Source organism: Panicum virgatum, chromosome 4K, assembly GCF_016808335.1.
Source record: "Panicum virgatum strain AP13 chromosome 4K, P.virgatum_v5, whole genome shotgun sequence".
NCBI classification, from domain to species: Eukaryota; Viridiplantae; Streptophyta; class Magnoliopsida; order Poales; family Poaceae; genus Panicum; species Panicum virgatum.
In genome coordinates this window covers 42,234,900-42,253,740 of record NC_053139.1, presented here as the reverse complement: position 1 = coordinate 42,253,740, position 18,841 = coordinate 42,234,900, and the positions used below count along the sequence as shown (strand labels likewise).

At 47.6% G+C, this 18,841-nt stretch overlaps 3 protein-coding genes across 7 annotated transcripts; 1 reads left to right on the top strand and 2 right to left on the bottom strand.

The window, feature by feature from the left end:
* Positions 1 to 2,867: 2,867 nt before the first annotated feature.
* Positions 2,868 to 7,089, bottom strand: LOC120704936 (alpha-amylase type A isozyme-like). Of its 2 annotated transcripts, XM_039989471.1 has the most exons (5): positions 6,892 to 7,089; positions 6,643 to 6,775; positions 3,536 to 4,350; positions 3,208 to 3,377; positions 2,883 to 3,046 (listed from the first exon to the last, which is right to left on the bottom strand). In XM_039989471.1, the coding sequence occupies exons 1-5, from the start codon at positions 6,976 to 6,978 to the stop codon at positions 2,989 to 2,991; spliced, it is 1,263 nt and encodes a 420-aa protein (XP_039845405.1). In that variant the 5' UTR covers positions 6,979 to 7,089; the 3' UTR covers positions 2,883 to 2,988. The 2 variants fall into 2 exon arrangements, with proteins under 2 accessions (XP_039845404.1, XP_039845405.1); XM_039989470.1 differs by having other exon boundaries at positions 2,868 to 3,377.
* Positions 7,090 to 9,036: 1,947 nt separating this feature from the next.
* Positions 9,037 to 16,524, top strand: LOC120704935. 4 transcript variants are annotated; one of them, XM_039989469.1, is made up of 6 exons: positions 9,037 to 9,322; positions 9,773 to 9,836; positions 11,686 to 11,817; positions 12,479 to 12,536; positions 13,939 to 14,753; positions 15,040 to 16,524. In XM_039989469.1, the coding sequence occupies exons 1-5, from the start codon at positions 9,115 to 9,117 to the stop codon at positions 13,984 to 13,986; spliced, it is 510 nt and encodes a 169-aa protein (XP_039845403.1). In that variant the 5' UTR covers positions 9,037 to 9,114; the 3' UTR covers positions 13,987 to 14,753; positions 15,040 to 16,524. The 4 variants fall into 4 exon arrangements, 1 of the variants encoding a protein (XP_039845403.1); XR_005687740.1 differs by lacking the exon at positions 11,686 to 11,817 and having other exon boundaries at positions 9,049 to 9,322; positions 13,939 to 14,223; positions 14,461 to 14,753; XR_005687741.1 differs by lacking the exon at positions 11,686 to 11,817 and having other exon boundaries at positions 9,055 to 9,322; positions 13,939 to 14,223; positions 14,659 to 14,753.
* On the bottom strand, positions 12,657 to 15,808 carry LOC120704934 (AP2-like ethylene-responsive transcription factor AIL5). Its single transcript, XM_039989467.1, has 9 exons — positions 15,591 to 15,808; positions 15,123 to 15,411; positions 14,702 to 14,784; positions 14,545 to 14,553; positions 14,345 to 14,433; positions 14,122 to 14,195; positions 13,921 to 13,971; positions 13,688 to 13,764; positions 12,657 to 13,490 (listed from the first exon to the last, which is right to left on the bottom strand). The coding sequence occupies exons 1-9, from the start codon at positions 15,706 to 15,708 to the stop codon at positions 12,880 to 12,882; spliced, it is 1,401 nt and encodes a 466-aa protein (XP_039845401.1). The 5' UTR covers positions 15,709 to 15,808; the 3' UTR covers positions 12,657 to 12,879.
* Positions 16,525 to 18,841: the final 2,317 nt, after the last annotated feature.

Genomic DNA, 18,841 nt, shown 5'->3' with positions numbered 1-18,841 from the left:
GGTAGTTCGGGTATTGGGCCACGGTACCCGAAATACCCGAACAACCCGAAAATCAATCCAGCCCAAGTTTGTTCATTGGTGCAGCCCAGCCCACAGAGCATCCTGGGCCTTAACCACTACCCTGCACCATGGCCGCACGGCACAACGCCCCCCACTCAGACGCCCAGCGCCCCAGACCCCAGCGCCGCGCCGCCGCCCCCGGTCCTAACCCTAGCGCCCAGCCCCCAGCCCCACAGACCAGACGCAGCGCAGCACCCACCCCGCCCCCCAGCGCAGCGCCCCGCCGCCCCCAGACCCCAGCGCGCCGCCGCCTCAGGCCCCAGCCTTCCACCGGCCACCGCGCCACCACGTAGGCGCGCACCACCGGCGACTGCCACCGCCGTCCAGACCTCAACTGCAGGCCCGCACTCCGCGCCGCCGCTGCCTCCCAAGCCCGCAGTAAGCAGCGCCGCCGCTGCCGGCCCCTAGTACGCCGTGAGAGCGAGCTTCAGGGCGGAGGCGATGGCACCAGGTGCGGAGGCGAAGTCGCCGCCCTCACTGGACGCCGCCCTTTCTCCCTCACCGGCGCAGCTCTCTCTCTCTCTCTCGTCCCTGCCGGTCCTGAGTACCGCGGCGGCCGGCGCGCCGCTGCTGCGCATCGAATCGGGGAGGAGGAGCACCGACATCTTGCAGATCGGAGGACCTCGGGGATATCGGGTATACCCGAACCCGAACCCGAAATTGCGGGTACCCGAAATGTCGGGTAGTGATTTTCTCGGGTTAAAATCGGGTAGCATTTTCTATTACCCGAATTTTGTATTACCCGAATTACCCGACCCGAAAAATTCGGGTAACCCGAATGCCCAGTCATATTAGCCGCCCAGTCCATGACGTGGGGGCCCAGGCCCACCTGTCAGGGAGGGCGGGTAATCAACGAGGGTGCGAAAAGGCGGGATCCGAACCGTCGCCCGCACGCGTGAAGCAAGGCGGAAGCTGAGCTGACGTGCGCGCATTAATCGCAGGCGTGGCCGAGCTTTTCGGGAGCTGCGCCGGTGGTAAATGATCCGTTTACTCCGGCCGCAACAATGCCGAACGTCGTGCGTGTGACTAGGTGAACCACTGATCATGGGGCCCATAGTCAGTAATCCGTTGCGACGTGATGAGGCAGCAACCAACCCGACGGGTGGTCAAAGCCGGTCGAGACCCCTGCAGAAAGGAGCTTCAAGCCATACAGAGCCAAATCGCAGAAGTGGCCCCACCTGTGGGTTCGTACCTTCCCCAAGGTGGGCCCGGGGGCCACTGTCGGTACCCTGTAGCAGGGATACCCACTCTTACTGCAGCAAGGCAGGACCCGCGTAGTTGTCCATAGCTGCGCGGGAAAGGCGGAGTAGCCAGGCCCCACAGGTCAGGCTCTTCCCTCACTAGGCCAACGGCCCCGGACCCGCTCCCCGCCTGGGGAAGGGTCCGAAGACGCCACGTATCCCTAAAGAAGGGAAGCTCCGTGCTGACCGCCGAGGCCCGGACCCCCATAGGGGTCCGGGACCTCCTGCACCCGTCCGGACTACCCTCACCATGTAGGGGTCCGGAACCGCCACGTGTCCCGAGGACGCGGGATCGTGCGCAAGTCTTCCGCAGGGGTACTCGCCCACCCACCGCATTTAATGTGGTGGACAAGGCGTGCTCTGTCGCCGCGGTACGTGAGACAGCCTTTGTCAGGCCTCGCTGAGCACCGCGTATTACCAAGAAGCACAGTGCAGCCGCCTGTGCCGCACCCGCGCAGAGCCCGCCTGCAGCATTAAATGGATACGACAGCACGGCACTTTTCCATCATGCCGCCTACGCCGCAAGCTACACCACCCGCTTAAGCAATGTGACGGGCGGTGCCACTAGCTACGACAGGCCCGACCTGACAAGACGACGCTAGGACATGATGGACGAAGGGCTCCGGGAGCAGGCAAGGGAATCCAAGAGAGAGATCTCCTTTGCCTGCGACGCCATAATGTATGAACAGTACGATAGTTTATACTGCATCGTTGGACCCACCTGTCGGGGATCCAACGGCTGTGTACACGCCCCCTTAAGATATAAAAGGGAGGCGCTCGCCAGACAGATCAAGACAGACTCAAGCTCTCGCACTTTCTCACTCTCGTGGGAAGGCAATACAACACATAGTGAACGTAGGGTATTACGCTCCGGCGGCCCGAACCACTCTAAATCCTGCTGTGTTCCTCGTGTTCTTGAGTGAGATCGATCTAAGACTAGCTACCCCCTGAGTACACACCCTCTGGGCTAGGGCGGGTGCCTTCCGCCACCCGGCCGTGGTTTGCAGCACCACGACATTCTCTGAAGAATTTTGGTTTAGAAAATAATTCTGTACTCTCTTACTATCTTAGTGTATCATTTACACATCTATTATAAAAGTGGCAAGTCTAAATCATACGCATCAACATTTACACAAGCCCCATATGCATCATCAATCATGAAAAGTCATCTCTAACGTTACATATGGCTCAACTGCCTCATATATACAGAAATGGCTAGCAGAAACCCGTGTGTACTCGTATCTGCATGGAAGTTGATCCGGTGGTTCAGATTGAAGTTTGCATGGTTTGCTCGAAAAAGTTAGTTTGCACCTGATATGTTTCCTTGTTTTCGACGTCTAAATAGTAATTATAGTTTTTTTTCATTTTAGTTCTTTTCTTCTCAGAAGAATTTTGGTTTAGAAAATAATTATGTACTCTCTTAGTGTATCATTTACACATCTAGTTATAAAAGTGGCAAGTCTAAATCATATGCATCATCAACCCATGCACACAAGCCTCGTATGCATCATCATTGATGAGAAGTCATCTCTAACGTTACATATGGCTCAACTGCCTCATACAGAATTTTTTTTCGAGAACGCAGGAGAGCTGCGAATCTTTATATTAAGAAGATGATGATAGAATATTTTACAACGTGGAGTGTCATGCACTCACACAAGAAACCCCAAGCACAAGTGGTTGTAATTTACATAAAACACGAGAACAACCAGAAATGGCTAGCACAAACCCGTGTGTACTCGTATCTGCATGGAGCAGAGAACACATAGAAATCGTATTACAATTGCAATCCCATTGAGATTAGGCTTGAGACACTTGTTCGCCGGCGCCTTTCTCCCAGACGGCGTAGTCGTTGCCGTCGGCAACGACCTGGTACCCCGCGGGGATGAGCGCGCTGACATCGTACCTGGAACCGATCTTCACGATCACCTTGCCGTCGATCTCCGCCAAGTAGGCATCGCCGTCGTACTCGAGGATCGTCAGCTCACTCGCCGGCGTGATGCCGTTGCGCTTCCGCACCGCCACCAGCGCCGCGATCTCGTCCTTGAACCCCCAGTCGAAGAAATGGTCGTAGAACTGCAGAAGCATTTAGCATCAGAGATTCAGAGACCATGTGAGGAAATCTACGGCAACCCTGAGGTTGCCTGAATTCAGAGACCATGTCAATGTCCAATGCAGCAAGTAGAATTGAGGGAGATCATGTCAGTGGCCACGCCGGTCGGCTCTCTACTCACAATGCACGGGTTGCCTGGGTGCGTGAGTATGTAGGCGTAGCCTTGCATGACCTTGTCGGCGGGGAACGGCCACATGGCCTGCGTCGAGCCGGTGTCGTGGTTGTCGACGAAAGTGACGGCCTTGGCCGGCCACCACCCGATCACGCCCGGCGCCTTCCCCCGCGGGTCGATGAGCCGCCACAGCTCGCCCTCCACGGCGGCGTTCAGGATCCCCTTGGTGGTGAAGTCGAACACCGCCGCCGCCGACGCCGCCCCGCCCACCGCGTCCACCCAGTCCACCAGCGCCTGCCGGTGCGCGTCCTGGTCATACTCCGGCCTGCCGTCCCGGCCGTACGCCATGTCGCCCCATATCTCGGCGACGGCGAGGCTCGGCGCCGTGCCGTTGATGTACGCTGCGGCGACCGCGGCGGAGTACCCCCTGGCGAAGTCGAGGCGCCAGGCGTCGAAGCCGAGGTCCGACTTGAGCCAGAGCAGCCACTCGGTGAGCTCGCGCCGGACGCGAATGTTGAGGTGGTCGATGTCCGGCGCCGCGGCAAAGCCGGCGCCGGTGTCGAGGTTGCCCGTGCCGTCCGAGTACTGGGCGTCGTCGCGGCAGATCATGTGGGGGCCCCAGTCCAGGCGGCCGTCGGGCGTGCCGCCCTCGAAGATGCAGTAGATGCCGCGGGAGTCCTTGTAGTCGGCGCACCGGTGGTTGATGACGATGTCCGCCACCGCCTGGACGCCCTTGCCGTGGAACGCGGCGATCAGGGACCTGAGCTCCGCCGCCGTCCCGTACTTGGACGCGTCCAGATCGTATAAACGACCGGGCATGTAACCTGCAGTGCACCGGTATATTCGTGGTATATCCATGTTCACATTATACATATACTAGGCAATTATGCATGTGCGTTGCTACGAACAAAATTGGTATAAGTATTGGATACGTATTGATACTCGTGTGTTTAATTTATAGGAATCTACGTGATCGAGTCGTGGATGGAGAGGGTTGGTCCGACTTGCATACGAGATGGACTAAGGCCCACCTGTCAATAACACAGGGACCAAACCAACGTACCAAACTGAAAATTTGGGTGGAAACCTTACTCTTCTTCTGTTCCAAATTATAAGATATTCCAATCCTCTGTTCCAAATTATAAGATATTCCAACAAACTTGAAGAGTCAAAAATTTTAATGTTTGACCAAATTTATATAATAAAATAATGATATTTATTATATAAACTAAGTACCTTTAAATTTTTTATTAGTTATATTTTTATAGTACATCAATTTGATATCATAAATCTTTATATTTCTCTTTATAATCTTGGTCAAATTTGAGATTGCTTTGATTCTCCAAAATTTTTGGGACGTCTTATAATTTGGAACGGAGGTAGTATATAGATATGCGTTACCTTACTATACAGTTGTTTCTTTTCTTTTTGCACTGTGTATGGTCAGAGTTTCGACAATTGGTAATGCTAGGATTAGAGCGTCCGAAGCGCAGAAAAAATCGGGCACTCCGACCAATGCTGCAAAAGTTAAGTAATAATTGTTCTGTTTGGTTTGAGTCTAGCACACGTAACACAAATTTTAATCAATAATTAAATGTACTAAATAAAGGTAATTTACAAAATTAACTCCGCAATTCCTGCACTACTTCGTGAGACGAATCTAACAGGACCTTTGATTGCACGATTAGCGATTGGTACTGTAGCATTACTGTAGCCAATTATGGATTAATTATCGTCATTAGATTTGTCGCGAAAGATTACACCCATCTGTGAAAAGTTTTTCCAAATAAATTTTAATTAGTACTCCATGCATGTAAGATTCTTTTGTTGCGCTAGTTGCGCTAGGGCGATGTTGCAATTATTATTTGTTTATATTACATAGTGGATGTTACATGAAACATGATGTTACTTATGTTACAACTATTATTTATCAATATTGCGACGAATCATCTGATAAAAAAATTCTAATCGGACGACCGGACGCTAGCAGTGCCGACAATTAAACAATAGTCTACAATCGAAAAATTTGTTGCTGGACACTCTTTAATGTTAATTTTTGCTGCTGGACGCTAATCAATCTTGTATTTGTCAATAGACACCCTTCAAGTTTGGATATTTGCTACCATGGTTCTCATGGCGTCGCCTAAGCAGCTGGGCCGTGGTGAGTCGCCACACCTCGCCTTACCGCCATAAGAATCATATTTGCTACAAGACACTATGTTCATTAAAATAATATTTTTAATTCAAAGGACAGATAAAATAAGTAACAGGATCAAAATGCCCATGCAAGTGGGCCATGCTGCCAAAAAATATATTTATAGATAGAGAGAAAAATTATATATGCACTATAGATGAAAATTACACAACCATGCAAACAATATAATAGAATAATAATTTTTAAAAGGAGAGAAAATAAACAACAAGACCAAAATGCCCCTATGGGACCATGGTGCTGGACATGTTCTTAAATAATAAAAGAATATAATAATTATTTTATTTTATTATTTGTATGGTTGTGTAATTTTCATCTATACTGCAACTCATTGTATACATAATCTTTTTTCTCTATCTATAATTATATTTTTTTTGGTGGCACGGCCCGCCCGCATGAACATTTTGATCCTGCTATTTTATCTCTTCTTTGAATTAGAAAAATATGATTTTGATGAATAGAGTGTCTTGTAGCAAATATTCAAATATGAAGAGTGTCTATTGGTTAATACAAGATTGAGTGGTGTCCAACAACAAAAATCAACATTGATGAGTGTTTAGCAACAAGTTTACTCTTGAAATTGTTTTTTTTAAAACGAACCAGACACGAGAGCTACCGATTATATTAATTAAAAAAATAAACAACACCCAGACTAGGTAGTGGGTACCACAACAGCCAACAAATTGTGCTGCAATGAATAATGATATTTCCAAAATTGTGTTTCCTTTTTATTTCTTTGATTAGTTAGCTATAGGATCTGATCGATTGCCCCCAGCGAAAAGCTAAATGAGCACACTTCGCCAATCAGGTTAGCTCGCGTGCTGTCCACTCCACCTCGGCTTTCAAGATGCTTCGTTCGATGTTCAGACAAGAATTGGGAAAGGTGAGACAGGTTCACACGGACCTTGGCCGGAGACGGAGTGCGACGGCGGCGGCAGCCAGACGTGCGTGACGCCGCCGGCGGCGATGTCGTCGACCTTCCCCATCAGGTGGTTGTACCACCCGCCGCTCTGCTTCCACGACTCCCAGTTGAACGCCTGCATCAGCACGATTGTTTCAGAGAAGAGGATACCAACACCATGCAAATCGACGGGGAACCTAGCTGCATCATTTCTTCAGACTTCAGAGCAGGATGTTCGAATTCGTTGGTTACCTGGAACAGGACCTGTCCGGATGCGAGCCCCAGGAGGAGGAGAAGCTGGAGCAGGGTCGACAGGCAGCACAGATGCCTGCTCCCCATTGCTCTCTCTGTTTCTCTGTTTCTCTGTTTCTCTGTCCCTCTGTTGCACAGAAAGCTTCTGCACTGACTTGGAAGTGAACGACAAGTCAAGAAGATGAGTGCGGTGAGGTCGCAGCAGGAACATGCTGGGAGATATTTATTGGAGAGGGAATTCGAAAGGGATTGCTTAAGGCCTACCCGTAAACGCAAAAATATAAAATTTTGCAAAAAAATTTTGTTAATTTGAAGTACTAAATGAAGTCTATTTACAATTTTTTTTTATAGATGGGCTGTAAATCGCGAGGCGAATCTAATGAGGCCACTTAATCCATAATTTACAACAGTGATGCTACAGTAACTATTCGTTAATTATTGATTAATCATGGATTAATTAGCATCATTAGATTCGTCTCGCGATTTACAACACATCTGTGCAAAAATTTTTGTAAATAAACTTTATTTAGTACTTTAAATTAGTAAGATTCCGTCGCAAAAAATTTTTGCGTTTACACGGCAGTAACTAAACACGGCCTAACATGAGTACCGTGGAAGTACGATGACAGAGAGTTGCTTGGAGGCAACGGCGGATGTGTCCCAAATGTCTCGTCCTCAGACAACTCAAGAGTCAAGACCACAAACTTCTTGCACAAAAAGGGTTGTCGGAGCTTGGATGATGCAGTGCCCTTTTCTGGTACCAGTTTTCTGACCGGGGACATGACCACGGATCAATTTTTGCTATACTGCAAAGAGGCCAAGAAGAAGGGCTGTAAGCCTGTAATGAAAATTTAGTGTCTTCTTTCGTTGATCAATATACATTTGACTATAATTATATAAGGAAAGCTAAAATATTTCTACATTTGACTTTGCTATATCGTTTTTACAACGTGTTTAACACCATGCCCAGTCCACTCGCATTGGCGGCTTCACACAACTTGGCTAGCTAGCCAATGGATCTGTCCTCTGATGTAATACCACAGAGTGAAACCATAAGCTTCGAACAGCAGACGATGTGGTGGAAGAATGGAAGAATTCCTACAAATCTCGAGCCTGTTTAGGAAAGCTGACTGCTAAATTCAGATTAAGATTCAGTATTTCAGAGGATGAGGCTGCGAAATTGCGGGCACCCGCTGGAGTGATCTTTCTCAGTTTCTTTTTTGTCCCCTTCTGAATCATCAGCGTTGCAACTCCCTGACATGCTGTAACTTTTTTAACTTTTTGTAGCGGATGACATGCTGTAACTTTTTTTTCTTGTGTGTGGATGACATGCTGTAACTTGTGGCTGTCAAGCGCATAACAAATCGGAATGGATGGGCCCCTAATTTCTCCGGGATGTCCCTGCTTGCCATACCTTATTCGGACGCAGAGAATCGCCGGCGGCCGACATGGCTGCCGACCGCCCGCCTATTCAGATAGATAAGACATTTATTTTTAAAGTCCACTTTGATCTAATTATATATTACAAATATGTTTAACATTTTAATTGAATTGGCTCAATATTTTATTAAATATGTTCAACATTTGATTTTCAAAATGTTGAAACTGTAAAAACAAAATGTTGAAATTGAAAACATAAAATATTTAAAATAGTAAAGTTAAAATGTTGAACAAGGTTTTTCCTCCGGCGAGTTTGGCATTTCTTCTCCGTCGGCGGCGTGCGCGGTGCCGGCGTGCAGCAGGCAACGCGGTGGCCGCAGCGCAGCAGCAGCAGCGCGCGCAGCAGCAGGCAACAGCGGCGGCAGGCCCCAGCGGCGGCGGCGGCAGCTGCAGCGCAGGAGCAACAGGCAGCAAACACGCGCAGCAGGCAGCAGCTCCGGCGTGTTGGGCGGTGGCGTAGCAGGTGGATTGCAAGCTAAGGGCGGCGGCGGCGCATGGGTGAGGAATGAGAAAAAGGAAGAAAAGATTAGGATTGAGGAGATTTAATGGACGAGATGATTTACACGAATCTCAAATACTGAAAGGTGGGGAAGAAAAAATCTTCCGGAAAATGTATAGTCTTTCTACACCTGCCCTGCCGAAGAAGATGAACCGTCATTGCCTTTTTTTTTTAGAGGAAACCGTCATTGTCATTGCCTTGTGGGGGCCAGCCTGGCTGCTTCACTTCAGCCCATCTAGCATCGGCCCATCAAGGAATCAAGCCCACCGGCCGCAGCAACCGCGATGGACCGATCCGTGGAGGCGGAGAGGGCGCCGCGCCGTCGCCGTCGCCGTCGCCGTCGCCGTCGCCGCGACGCGAAGCGAAGCATGGGGGTCGGAGACGGCGCCGGGCGCCCAAGCGTAGCGGCGCGCGATGGCGCCGGCTGCCGGCGTGGACGCGGCTGCGTGCGGCCGTGCGAGCACATGGTCGTCCAACGGCCAAGCGGAGCAGGTAAGGGGGAGTCGAAATTGCTGCCGAAGTGAAGATGATTAGAAGGTCTTTATTACAAAAAAGGAAAAAGAGAGAGAAATGAATTGCAAGGAAAAGGCAAGACGAATGCAGAAACGACTCGTCTTCACTTTCTGCTATTCATTTTCTTATATGCTTTTGGCACAGCAATTTTTCACACAGCAAATTGACACAAAATTATCTGCTATTCATTTTCTTATATGCTTTTGGCTTCGCCATAACTTAATTTTGTTCTGTCTGGTAACTGGTTTACTGATCTGGGCTGCACAGTGGCCATTTTTTTTTCTATTCCAAAAATGTGTAGGGCATGCCTGCTGCCCGGCTAATATATACCAAATAAAGAATCGTTACTGCTTGTCTGAGATTCTTCTAGCGAATCCAACGTTATAGTTTATTAGCTGTTTAATCAAATATGATATTTGTCTTCACCAGGCACGCGACGGACCATGACCAAGGAATGTGTATCTTTTGCCCACTTCGTTGTGGTCCCAGCATGGTAAGGTAGCACCATCGTACTAACAATGCATTTCATTTTGAGTTGTCGTCAGATGTTTTGGAGGTGCTTCTTTTTTGGATTCTCTATTGTGCACACTGACTGAGAAGTTTAGAGTGTTTTTGCTTCCCAGATTAATTGTGCTTGGTCTCTTATACGCAGTCTGCCAAACAAATCAATAGGCTTCGATCATCCACACCTGACACCTGCATTGTTTTCCTCATGTCAAATACAGAACACCAATGGAGCTATTAGATGAAAAATAATGTCACAACTAAGACTGGGGCAAGTTTTTCAGTGCATATTCGATCATCCAAGTTTTTCAAACTCCTATAGTTTCAGTGCACATGTGTTCCTTCAGGTACAACCTGCAGGCTAGACAGCAACTCAAATGAAATGCTGCCCCGACATAACTTTCAAATGTGAAACATGCCAAAAAGGGGCAACCAAACAACTCTTTATAAAACCGAGGGAAAGGGCTCCCCGCATACTACCAAAGGAAACACCTTTTACAGTGCTGTATTTGACCAATGGCCACTTTAGCAATCATCTTTCTTTCTCTTAACTAAAAGGGATCATCTGCCTTAATTTATGGAGTGTGGAACACAGGAAGCTTTTGCCTCATTACAGAATCTTCAGGGTGTGAATCTGTTATGTCGAAAAAGACAATATTTCGCCAATAGCCCTAATTTTTGTCTTTTGTTACCATCTGGTCAAACTTAGCTTTTATATATACAATGCATGGTCTGGTTTCCATATTTTTGTTGTAGAAAAGGCTGTTATGAAGTTGAGTAGCATGTAAATTAAAGCATCGAATTTAATGTGTTCCATTGTTTTATATGCTCTATGGAATAAAAAAACATTAGTGAACTGCTGGTGGCTAATTAGGAGTTTAGGACTCACAGTCACAGTATTGACAAACACAAGCAATCAATTGAATCAAATAACCGTTCCAAGATGCTTTTAAACAACTATCCTAAAACACCATGGTCCATACTAGTATATCATGTTGCCATTGATATAATTCCCAAGGCTCCTTGTAACGGGTGCCTATGTGTGGTTGTTAGAAACTATGCTTAGCCCTTTGGATTTACGCCACCCTGTAAATAATTCTGTGCACCGCTACTGCAAGTTGTAGCGCACACTGTTATGGGTGGTGGATGATTACTAGTATAATCCTGTTCACTTGTACACTCGCCAAGAAATTGCTACTAAATTCCCTTTTCTTCAGCTCTACTTTACCTCTGATGAACCAACTGTTTGAAGCATGCTCTCTAGCTGGTCAATGATTTGTCCTGCTGTCTCTATGTACATTTCCATTGAAAGAGCTGCTGTGTCTAGTAAACTAAGAGAGACATGCTAGGATTTGTGAGAGTGAGAGGGGACAAGCGCAAAAAGGGAAAAAAAATGCAGCCATGCGTGAAGCAGCTAGCGTGGTTTCCAGTTCATTGATAGTTGTGAGCAAGATGTTTGGTCCACTGGGGCAAAGGTGAAACAAGGACCAACGTAACTGTTCGTACATGCATGTAGTTTGATACTCACAGCATGCCTCATTTTTTGACTGGTCAACTGCTTACACAGAGGGACAGAGAGGGTAATCTAAAACCTGTGTTGGGTCTTCATGAATGCAACAGACCTTCCAGCAAGCTTATCGAAAGGAGCGAATTAAGTAGTAGTTTTAGGGCCCTCACGGACTAGATAGTCTACAAATGTGTGCAAACCCAGTAAGAATCTTGAAGACTAGCTAGAGTTGGCGGCTTAAGTTGTGGCGTGCTTGTCCTTGATCCCATGTGGAGCTCGTCACTTTATTCTCCATGTTCTGATTGCTGTAATACTTCCTTTTTTTTTACAGCGGAGGTGATATGAACAGCCTTAATCTCCTGCAACTTCGATCTGCTGTTGCTGTGCTTTTTGCATTTTTTTTTGTCAAAGGAATAGCACACGTGAAATCTGGTGCCACTTCTTTTTACATGGAACTTTCAAGGTTGTGGTCTACTGTCTTGTAGAGTTGGTCTGTTAATCGTTAGTTACAAACTGCGGTATTTTACCGACTGTCACTAACTATACGTTATGTGCTACTTTTGCGCATGTCATCTCTTGTAGCAGGGCGTGGCTCCTTTACTCTTTTTTTTCAATGAATTCTGAAAGTTTTACTGCAGTGTTGGATTGCTATTTGCTACTATAACAATAATTGCCGTACTTATATATCTAGACTATTTGTGCTGCAACTTGCATTGTAATGCAATGGACCATGGCATTAGCTGCTGCAACTAGTTGCTGTGAATAAATTATAGCATGCATGTGAAATTTGCCACCTTTGCATCTTATATATCTGAACTACTGGATAAGTTTGAGGCATGTCCGTCGACACTGCGATGATCGTTATCATGTTGCCTTGATAAGACCAGATGCCCATGATACTCCAAGATAGTTATCCTGATTATTTGGCAGTTTCTTTTTGCTTGATTTCAATTATGCAGTGCACTCTAGGCGATCATAGCTGTTTTTTAAACAACCGATATCATTGATCATAAATAGCTGTTTTTTATACAACCCAGATCATTGCTACTGCCGTGTTGGGAAATAATTTCTCATCATTACTCTGTGGCAATTTTTCTTATTAATCCCCTCTTTGCTCTATGCAGGTACACACCACGGGAACTGCAATGTTTCAGTTCCAATGCTCACGTTCATCATCTCCCAGTATGTTCATCAGTTTATCTCCTAGCATCTTTGCTGTACTTTTCACCTGACCAATTCTAAATAATCTTGGAGACTGCCATAGTATGTTGTTTCTGAAATGACATACTGTGGGTGACCAAGTAACTAAAAACGAGAGCTTGAATTAGAATTTAGAAATTCTGATGGTACATGAGTTCTCTGCTACAGTACTATGTCAGGAAACATCATGAATAGCAGAAGGATGCATTGCATCCATAGATGGGCACACCGTCGTAGCAGCCAAAATTGTGATCAGTTCCATGTCAGTCCTAGCTTCCTAGGCCTACCACCTGATTTCAGCTATAGCTTAGCTTTGTCAGTTCACCTACTCCATCCCGAACAGATAGTTGTAGTACTGGGGAGCCGTGCTGGTGTTGCTCGTAACCCAGGTGCCATTGTTGCCGGTGGAGCCCTCATAGCCAGCTGATCCAGACACCATAGCTGCTGCAGCATAAGGAATGTTGCTGGCGTAGCCGCTGCTGCCCTGCCTGTTGCTGCTGCTATCCTGCTGCCCCATTGCACCGGCGGTGGCACCCCACATGACGCCGCTGCTGGTGTCGCTGCCGCTGCTCGTGCCCATGGTGAAGTCCACGTTCACGCCGCCGGAGCCGTAGGCCTCGTACGCGGAAGCCGGAAACTGCTGCTGCTGCTGCTGCTGCTGGTAGTGCAGGGCGAGCAGGGACCAGTAGTCCTTCTCGGACGGCGGCATGGCCTGCGCCGCCGCAGCCCCGGTGATCATTGCAGCGGCGCTCGCTGGTGGCAGCGAGTCCAACGGGAACTTGGAGGCGCGGCCAGCCGCCCCGCCGCCGACTGGCAGGTCGCTGTTGAGGATGCTCTCGACGTCGTAGCGGCTCATGTCGAAGTTGGTCACGGCGTTGAGCCCGCGGAACTTGATCGCCGCAATGTCGTACGCCTCCGCTGCCTCCTCCTGAGTGCCTGTCGTGTAGAACCAGTTAGAATGGACCATGTTTTCGCAGCCATCATAGTGGCTTTTGTTCTCATGCATGGATCAACTAAGACAATTAACTAAGTGTCAAAGCAAATAAAAACAATAGCTCATGTGCAGTGGTGTAGTGGGTGCATAAGGACTTTAAAATGAAGTCAGTGTGGTCAGTTCAGTCAAGAACACTTACTGAAAGTGCCCAAGTACAGGTCCTTGTTTCCGGCCACCCTGCCTATCCTCGCCTGCCACCGCCCGTGCTGATGATGCCTGTCAGACATAAACAATCCCACTGTTACAAAGATTTGACCGAAATGCCGCTCCATTTGCTGCTACTGATCCGTTGTTCAAACTGCAAATTATGTTCAGACTCTTTCTGCATTTGCTCACTAGTCGTTGGCATGAATCATGAGAGATTCTACTGACCTTGTGACTCCTCTGTAGATGGAGGCACCTCGCGAGAAGCCGCTGCTCTTCCTGACAAAAGGGTAGGAGCACAAAGAGGACAGGTCAGGTCAACATGTGCGTGCATGAACGCGTGCACGGCGAGAGGTGTGTGTACGTGGAGAAGGACGCGTCGGCGAGCCCTGTGCCGAGCATGTGGGTGACTTGGGGAACGCTGTTCACCTGCGGAGCGACGCGATGAACTCCTGCCGCGTCATCGACTTCATCTCCTCCAGCTCCTTCTCGTAGTTGGACACCTACCGTGGATATTGTTCAGGTTATCAGGTAAGTGCTTGTGCACACGCCTCGTCAACAATCTTCAGCAGATGTGCAGTAGTATGCACTACCATGCATGCTTTTGGAGTAGCAATGTGATGCTGTCTAAGTAGACTAGTTGAGCTCTTACCGGGAAGTTCGTCGTTGTCGTCGGACCCCAGTACTTGAGCGCGGCGAGGTCGTAAGCTCTCGCCGCCTTCTCCTCCTTATCATAACCTCCTACATTTTTTCCCCATTTCATTTCAGTTAGTTTCAAGAAGAAGGCCTTTTCAATTTAGCATTGATTCAAATGAAAGTGAATCTGAAAACTTGGTGTAGCAGTTGACACACCTAAGTAGACTGATGAAGTAGCACCAATGCATGCACCACCAAGAGAAAAAGTTGCAAGAAAGGGGAAATAATGTTAATGGCCCGAGTATGCACATATAAAATTTGCTTCTGCAGGTTTCTTGGACAAGTGACGAATCTGAAACATGCATGCATATACCTTGGCGGCCTTTGCGGCTTTGGCCTTCCCGGCGGCAGCTGTTGTCCCACAGGTGCGCCTCGTATCTCCCTGTCCACCTATGCCTGAGGCATTCCCCAAGATAGCAAAAAAAACACAAACTTGAACCCAAATAACATGAAATTAAGGACAACTTAATTCCAACAACATGAAAAGTATCAAGAGTGTTTTTAAAAAAAGAAATTAACAAGAACTTGAACAAAATGTATTGCGCTAGTTGCAATACTAGTAAATAGTCTTCATCCCATCGCCATGAATGATGTCAACTTGTCAAGTAAAAGTGACTCACTCATAATAAAGAACGCTCCTACTTGAACTAGGTACACATGTTTATATCAAGCTTGGGCTGATCGAAGAAGAACACGGTGCGGTGGTGCTGGTGCATGCGTGTGGACGTGTGTACCTGGTGACGCCGCGGTAGATCGACGTGCGCTGCCCGAACGTCTCGACGGGCCGCCTGGCCTGATCGGACTCCGCCGCGTCCGTCGACATCGCCACGGTGACCGCGCCGGCGGGGTTCTCCGCCCCGGGAGCCGGGTCGTACTGGCGCATGAACCCGGCGGCGATGCTACCCAGCTCGCCGCAGACGAGCTGCTGGTCCTCTGCGGCGGTCGCCGGCGGGGCACCCGCGCCGCCGACGCCGCCGAGGAAGTCCTCCATCTTCGGCGACTCCTCCACCACGCCCTCTTCTCCTACACAATCATGGGGACAAAAAATTAAATCGGTGAGCCGCCTATTATAGTTGGTGACAAATAGAAGAACCAGTAGCTAGTGCACTCTCTTCATGCATGCCGAGCTAGCTCCTTTGTACTAGATGCACGAAAGGCATTCGAATCCAGGAGGAGGCCATGGTAGTAGTGATCGATCTTACCAAGCGGAGGCGCGGAGGACGAGCTGGAGAAGGCCTCAAGGAGGCCATGGTGGTAGTTGTTGGAGAGGGAGAAGGAGAGCCAGTGATGGGGATAAGCTGAGCTCATGTCCATGTCCATGGAGGCCGATGATCTGCGACCTTGACCAGCGAATGAGGAGCCTATGATAGATAGAAGGTGCAAGGGAATGTAAGCTGCAGCTGCTGATGTAGACCTGTGCTGCGTGTGCTTAGGAGAAGAATGAGAGAATACTATGTGTGGTAGTATATATAGAGAAGTTGAATGTTCTCCACACACACACACACACAAACACTAGTAGCTGTAGCACTGTAGTCTCAGCTGTCCTCTTTAAAATACACTGCTCATTGCATTTGAGAACGAAGATTGAGGTTGGAATACGGCCAAGAAACTCAGAGAGAGAGAGAGAGAGAGAGAGCGCAAGGGCCAAGAAGAGTTGGAGTAATTAAAGGGAGTGATTTAGGGATAAGAGCAAAGGGCGAATAGTTTAAGGGCGGCCTCGTTTTGAGAATCCAAAGAAGGGGAGAGGTGTGAGTAGTAATGGGCGACAACGTGGAGGCGTCCCATGGGGTCGTATGGGCGGTCTCCTTGACCGAAATGAGGCCGCTGTTCCCCGGCATGCAGCCCCCTAGCTAGCTGCCTTTTTGTTTGCCCGCTGCGCTAGCTAAACCCTCCGCTGCTAGGACTACTATCTCAACACACCCTGCGGTATTGCTTTCACTTGTGACAACAAGATTTATTTACGGCTGCTTGTGTGAAAAAAGATTTACCGCGAGCTAGTGAACTGGTACTAGTATTTCTTTGCTGAGAAGGTTCTTCTGGTCTAGAGAAATGATGAAGTAACAATAACATCAGCATCTCTGTACAATGAAAACTTTTTTTTCGAACAATTACTACAGTGAAAACTGAACCATGCAATTGGTGGCGTTTGTTTGTTTTCCTAGTATTTTGAAATTTTGATTCTAATCAGTGTGTTAATTACGTGGGCTAGATAGACACCCTACTCTATAGTACCAGGGGGGATGGTGATGGGGCCTAGTGCTTTTCAATGCACTGAGTTTTGCAATTAATTGTTTTTGAAAATATCGAACCTAGCTATTCCTTGGTGGGACTTTGTCTACTTCTCTTAATGGTGCACTAATGCAAAGTTTGAAGCGGTCTATCATGCTATTGGCTTCATTTTTGTTTCTGAAAAAACTAATGAACAACCGAGTGCTTCATGGTAAATTTTTTGCATTTGATTTGGCATCCGATTCAAACTCAATTGTCCCATTTGTGCCGTTATTGAAGCTTCAGTTGTCTTCCGATCATGAAATGTGGATCTATTTGAAAGTATTGTCTATGATGAGAAGGGATTTCCCGATCTTTCGGTGAGGATGAACTGGATAAATCAATTTGGAAAATGGAGTAGACGTTCACAGCCCTGCATCAGCAATTCAAGGATGCCGCGCCTTAGCAACCTATGCACCTCCTCCAATGGTCGCCGTGGACTTGTGGTGCGCGATGCCCAGCCACAAGGGCAACCCGTTCTACAAGAAATCGAGAACAAGCAAACTGGAAGCTGAAATGGAGTGATGGAAAAAGAAAAACCAAATCTGATTCAACGGAGTTGGAGTTTCGATTACAAGGAGACAGGCGGCTGGATCAGCACGCACGCTCCACAGAAGTGGTGATCTTACTAAAAACAAAACTCAATCTGTTTGTGGCGGCTGAGGGAGTATTAGTACTTGGGAGGGCGATCACAGGAGCCCCTCCAACCCTAGGACGCATCCAAACTGGACTCAATTGGATACACGGCCCATTGGGCCAAAATAGGATGGCGCAGCACTGTAGACTGAAAAATCCGAATACTCCAGATATATGTCCGGAGACTCCAGACAAATGTTCGGACGTCCGATCGTTAACCCGGATACTTTGGGTATACGTCCGTAGACTCTGGACCAAGATTCGGACATCCGATCCTCAGCCCGAATACTCTGGGTATACTCTCGGTTGTTCCGGATTTTCTTCTGAATGAAGTCTTGACTGTTGTCACAAGTTGGTGCCATCCTGCTGTCCGTATCCAGCCCACGCAAATCCCTTCCCCTTCTTATCCTCTCCATCATTCCTAAGCACAATAAGAGCGAGCATATTTCCATTGTCTAAATATAATGGGCAAGAGCTTAAGAATGAACTTACTTGATGATTGAGTTGACAGGCACGAGTGCGAGTAGTAGGACCTAGTGTGGGGACGTCGCCGCTGCAGGCGTAGGTGGTGGTATGGATGTATTGTTGGTGTTGATGTCCTCATCAGTCTATCTTTCAATGGTATGTATGATTCTTAGATAATTGTTGATTCTACCGTCTCCTAGTTTTGGGTAACCCCTCACGCCTGTCCCGTCGACCCCGCCAAAAAAGATCTCAGAGATTGCTTCTTCTTAGTCCAGTGTTAGTGGAGAGTATCATCACACAGTTACCAAGAGTCCAAGACCGGAAACTTGGTAAGTAGTGCCGGAGGAGTGTCATAGTGATAGTGATGACACTTCTCTCTCATTCTATGAAACTCCCCCTCCTCTGACTTTGCCGTGTTAGCAAATTTGGTGATGTGACATAATATTTAATGCTCATGACATTTCCGTTGAGATTGACCCAATACTTCCATCAGTGATCAGTGTAGTGATCAGTGTAGAGAAACCATTTCCTATGAACCAGAGTCCAATTGAGATTTGTCCCGGTGGCAATGTTGGAGTTGAAGTCTCCTTTGTGAAGAGAAGGATTGTTATGACTAAGAGACGAATGCCTAGAGTCCATGAATGGATAAAATCTGAAATTAAAAATTAAATTTCCATGAGCACACAACTCGGACCTTGTTTTGGTTTGTTTAAGTTGGCAAGCGATGAACTTCAGCTAGACAACATTTGGTGGCTAGCTAGGACCAGCTGTTACCGTTGGTAGGAGAGGAAAACCTGTAAACATGTCCGCGGTTTTTCTTTCAGCTATCTCGGTGGTGTTTCGTGTGTCAACGCCTTTTTTTTTGTTTTGGTGCTTGCATTTTCTTCTCTATATTATTGAAACGACTCACTTCTTTCTTTTTAAATAAAATAAAGCTTAAAACAGGGGAGGGGAAAAAGGATGGCTCATGTCCTCATGTCCTAATACAATAAATTAAATCAGCACAGATTGATTAAAATACAAAGAAAAGGCATTTATCAAGATCAAACATAGGAGGCACTACGATTTGTCATCTGTCACTAGG

Coding starts and splice junctions, on each gene's coding strand:
- LOC120704934 (XM_039989467.1), bottom strand. CDS start 15,708: ATGGACATGGACATGAGCTCAGCTTATCCCCATCACTGGCTCTCCTTC. Junction 14,785..15,122: donor ATCTACCGCGGCGTCACCAG/GTACACACGTCC, acceptor GGAATGCCTCAG/GCATAGGTGGACAGGGAGAT. Junction 13,491..13,687: donor CCTGTACTTGGGCACTTTCA/GTAAGTGTTCTT, acceptor TCTACACGACAG/GCACTCAGGAGGAGGCAGCG.
- LOC120704936 (XM_039989470.1), bottom strand. CDS start 6,978: ATGGGGAGCAGGCATCTGTGCTGCCTGTCGACCCTGCTCCAGCTTCTC. Junction 6,776..6,891: donor CCGGACAGGTCCTGTTCCAG/GTAACCAACGAA, acceptor GTGCTGATGCAG/GCGTTCAACTGGGAGTCGTG. Junction 3,378..3,535: donor ACCCAGGCAACCCGTGCATT/GTGAGTAGAGAG, acceptor ATGCTTCTGCAG/TTCTACGACCATTTCTTCGA.
- LOC120704935 (XM_039989469.1), top strand. CDS start 9,115: ATGGACCGATCCGTGGAGGCGGAGAGGGCGCCGCGCCGTCGCCGTCGC. Junction 9,323..9,772: donor CCAACGGCCAAGCGGAGCAG/GTAAGGGGGAGT, acceptor TGTCTTCACCAG/GCACGCGACGGACCATGACC. Junction 11,818..12,478: donor TTTTACATGGAACTTTCAAG/GTTGTGGTCTAC, acceptor TGCTCTATGCAG/GTACACACCACGGGAACTGC.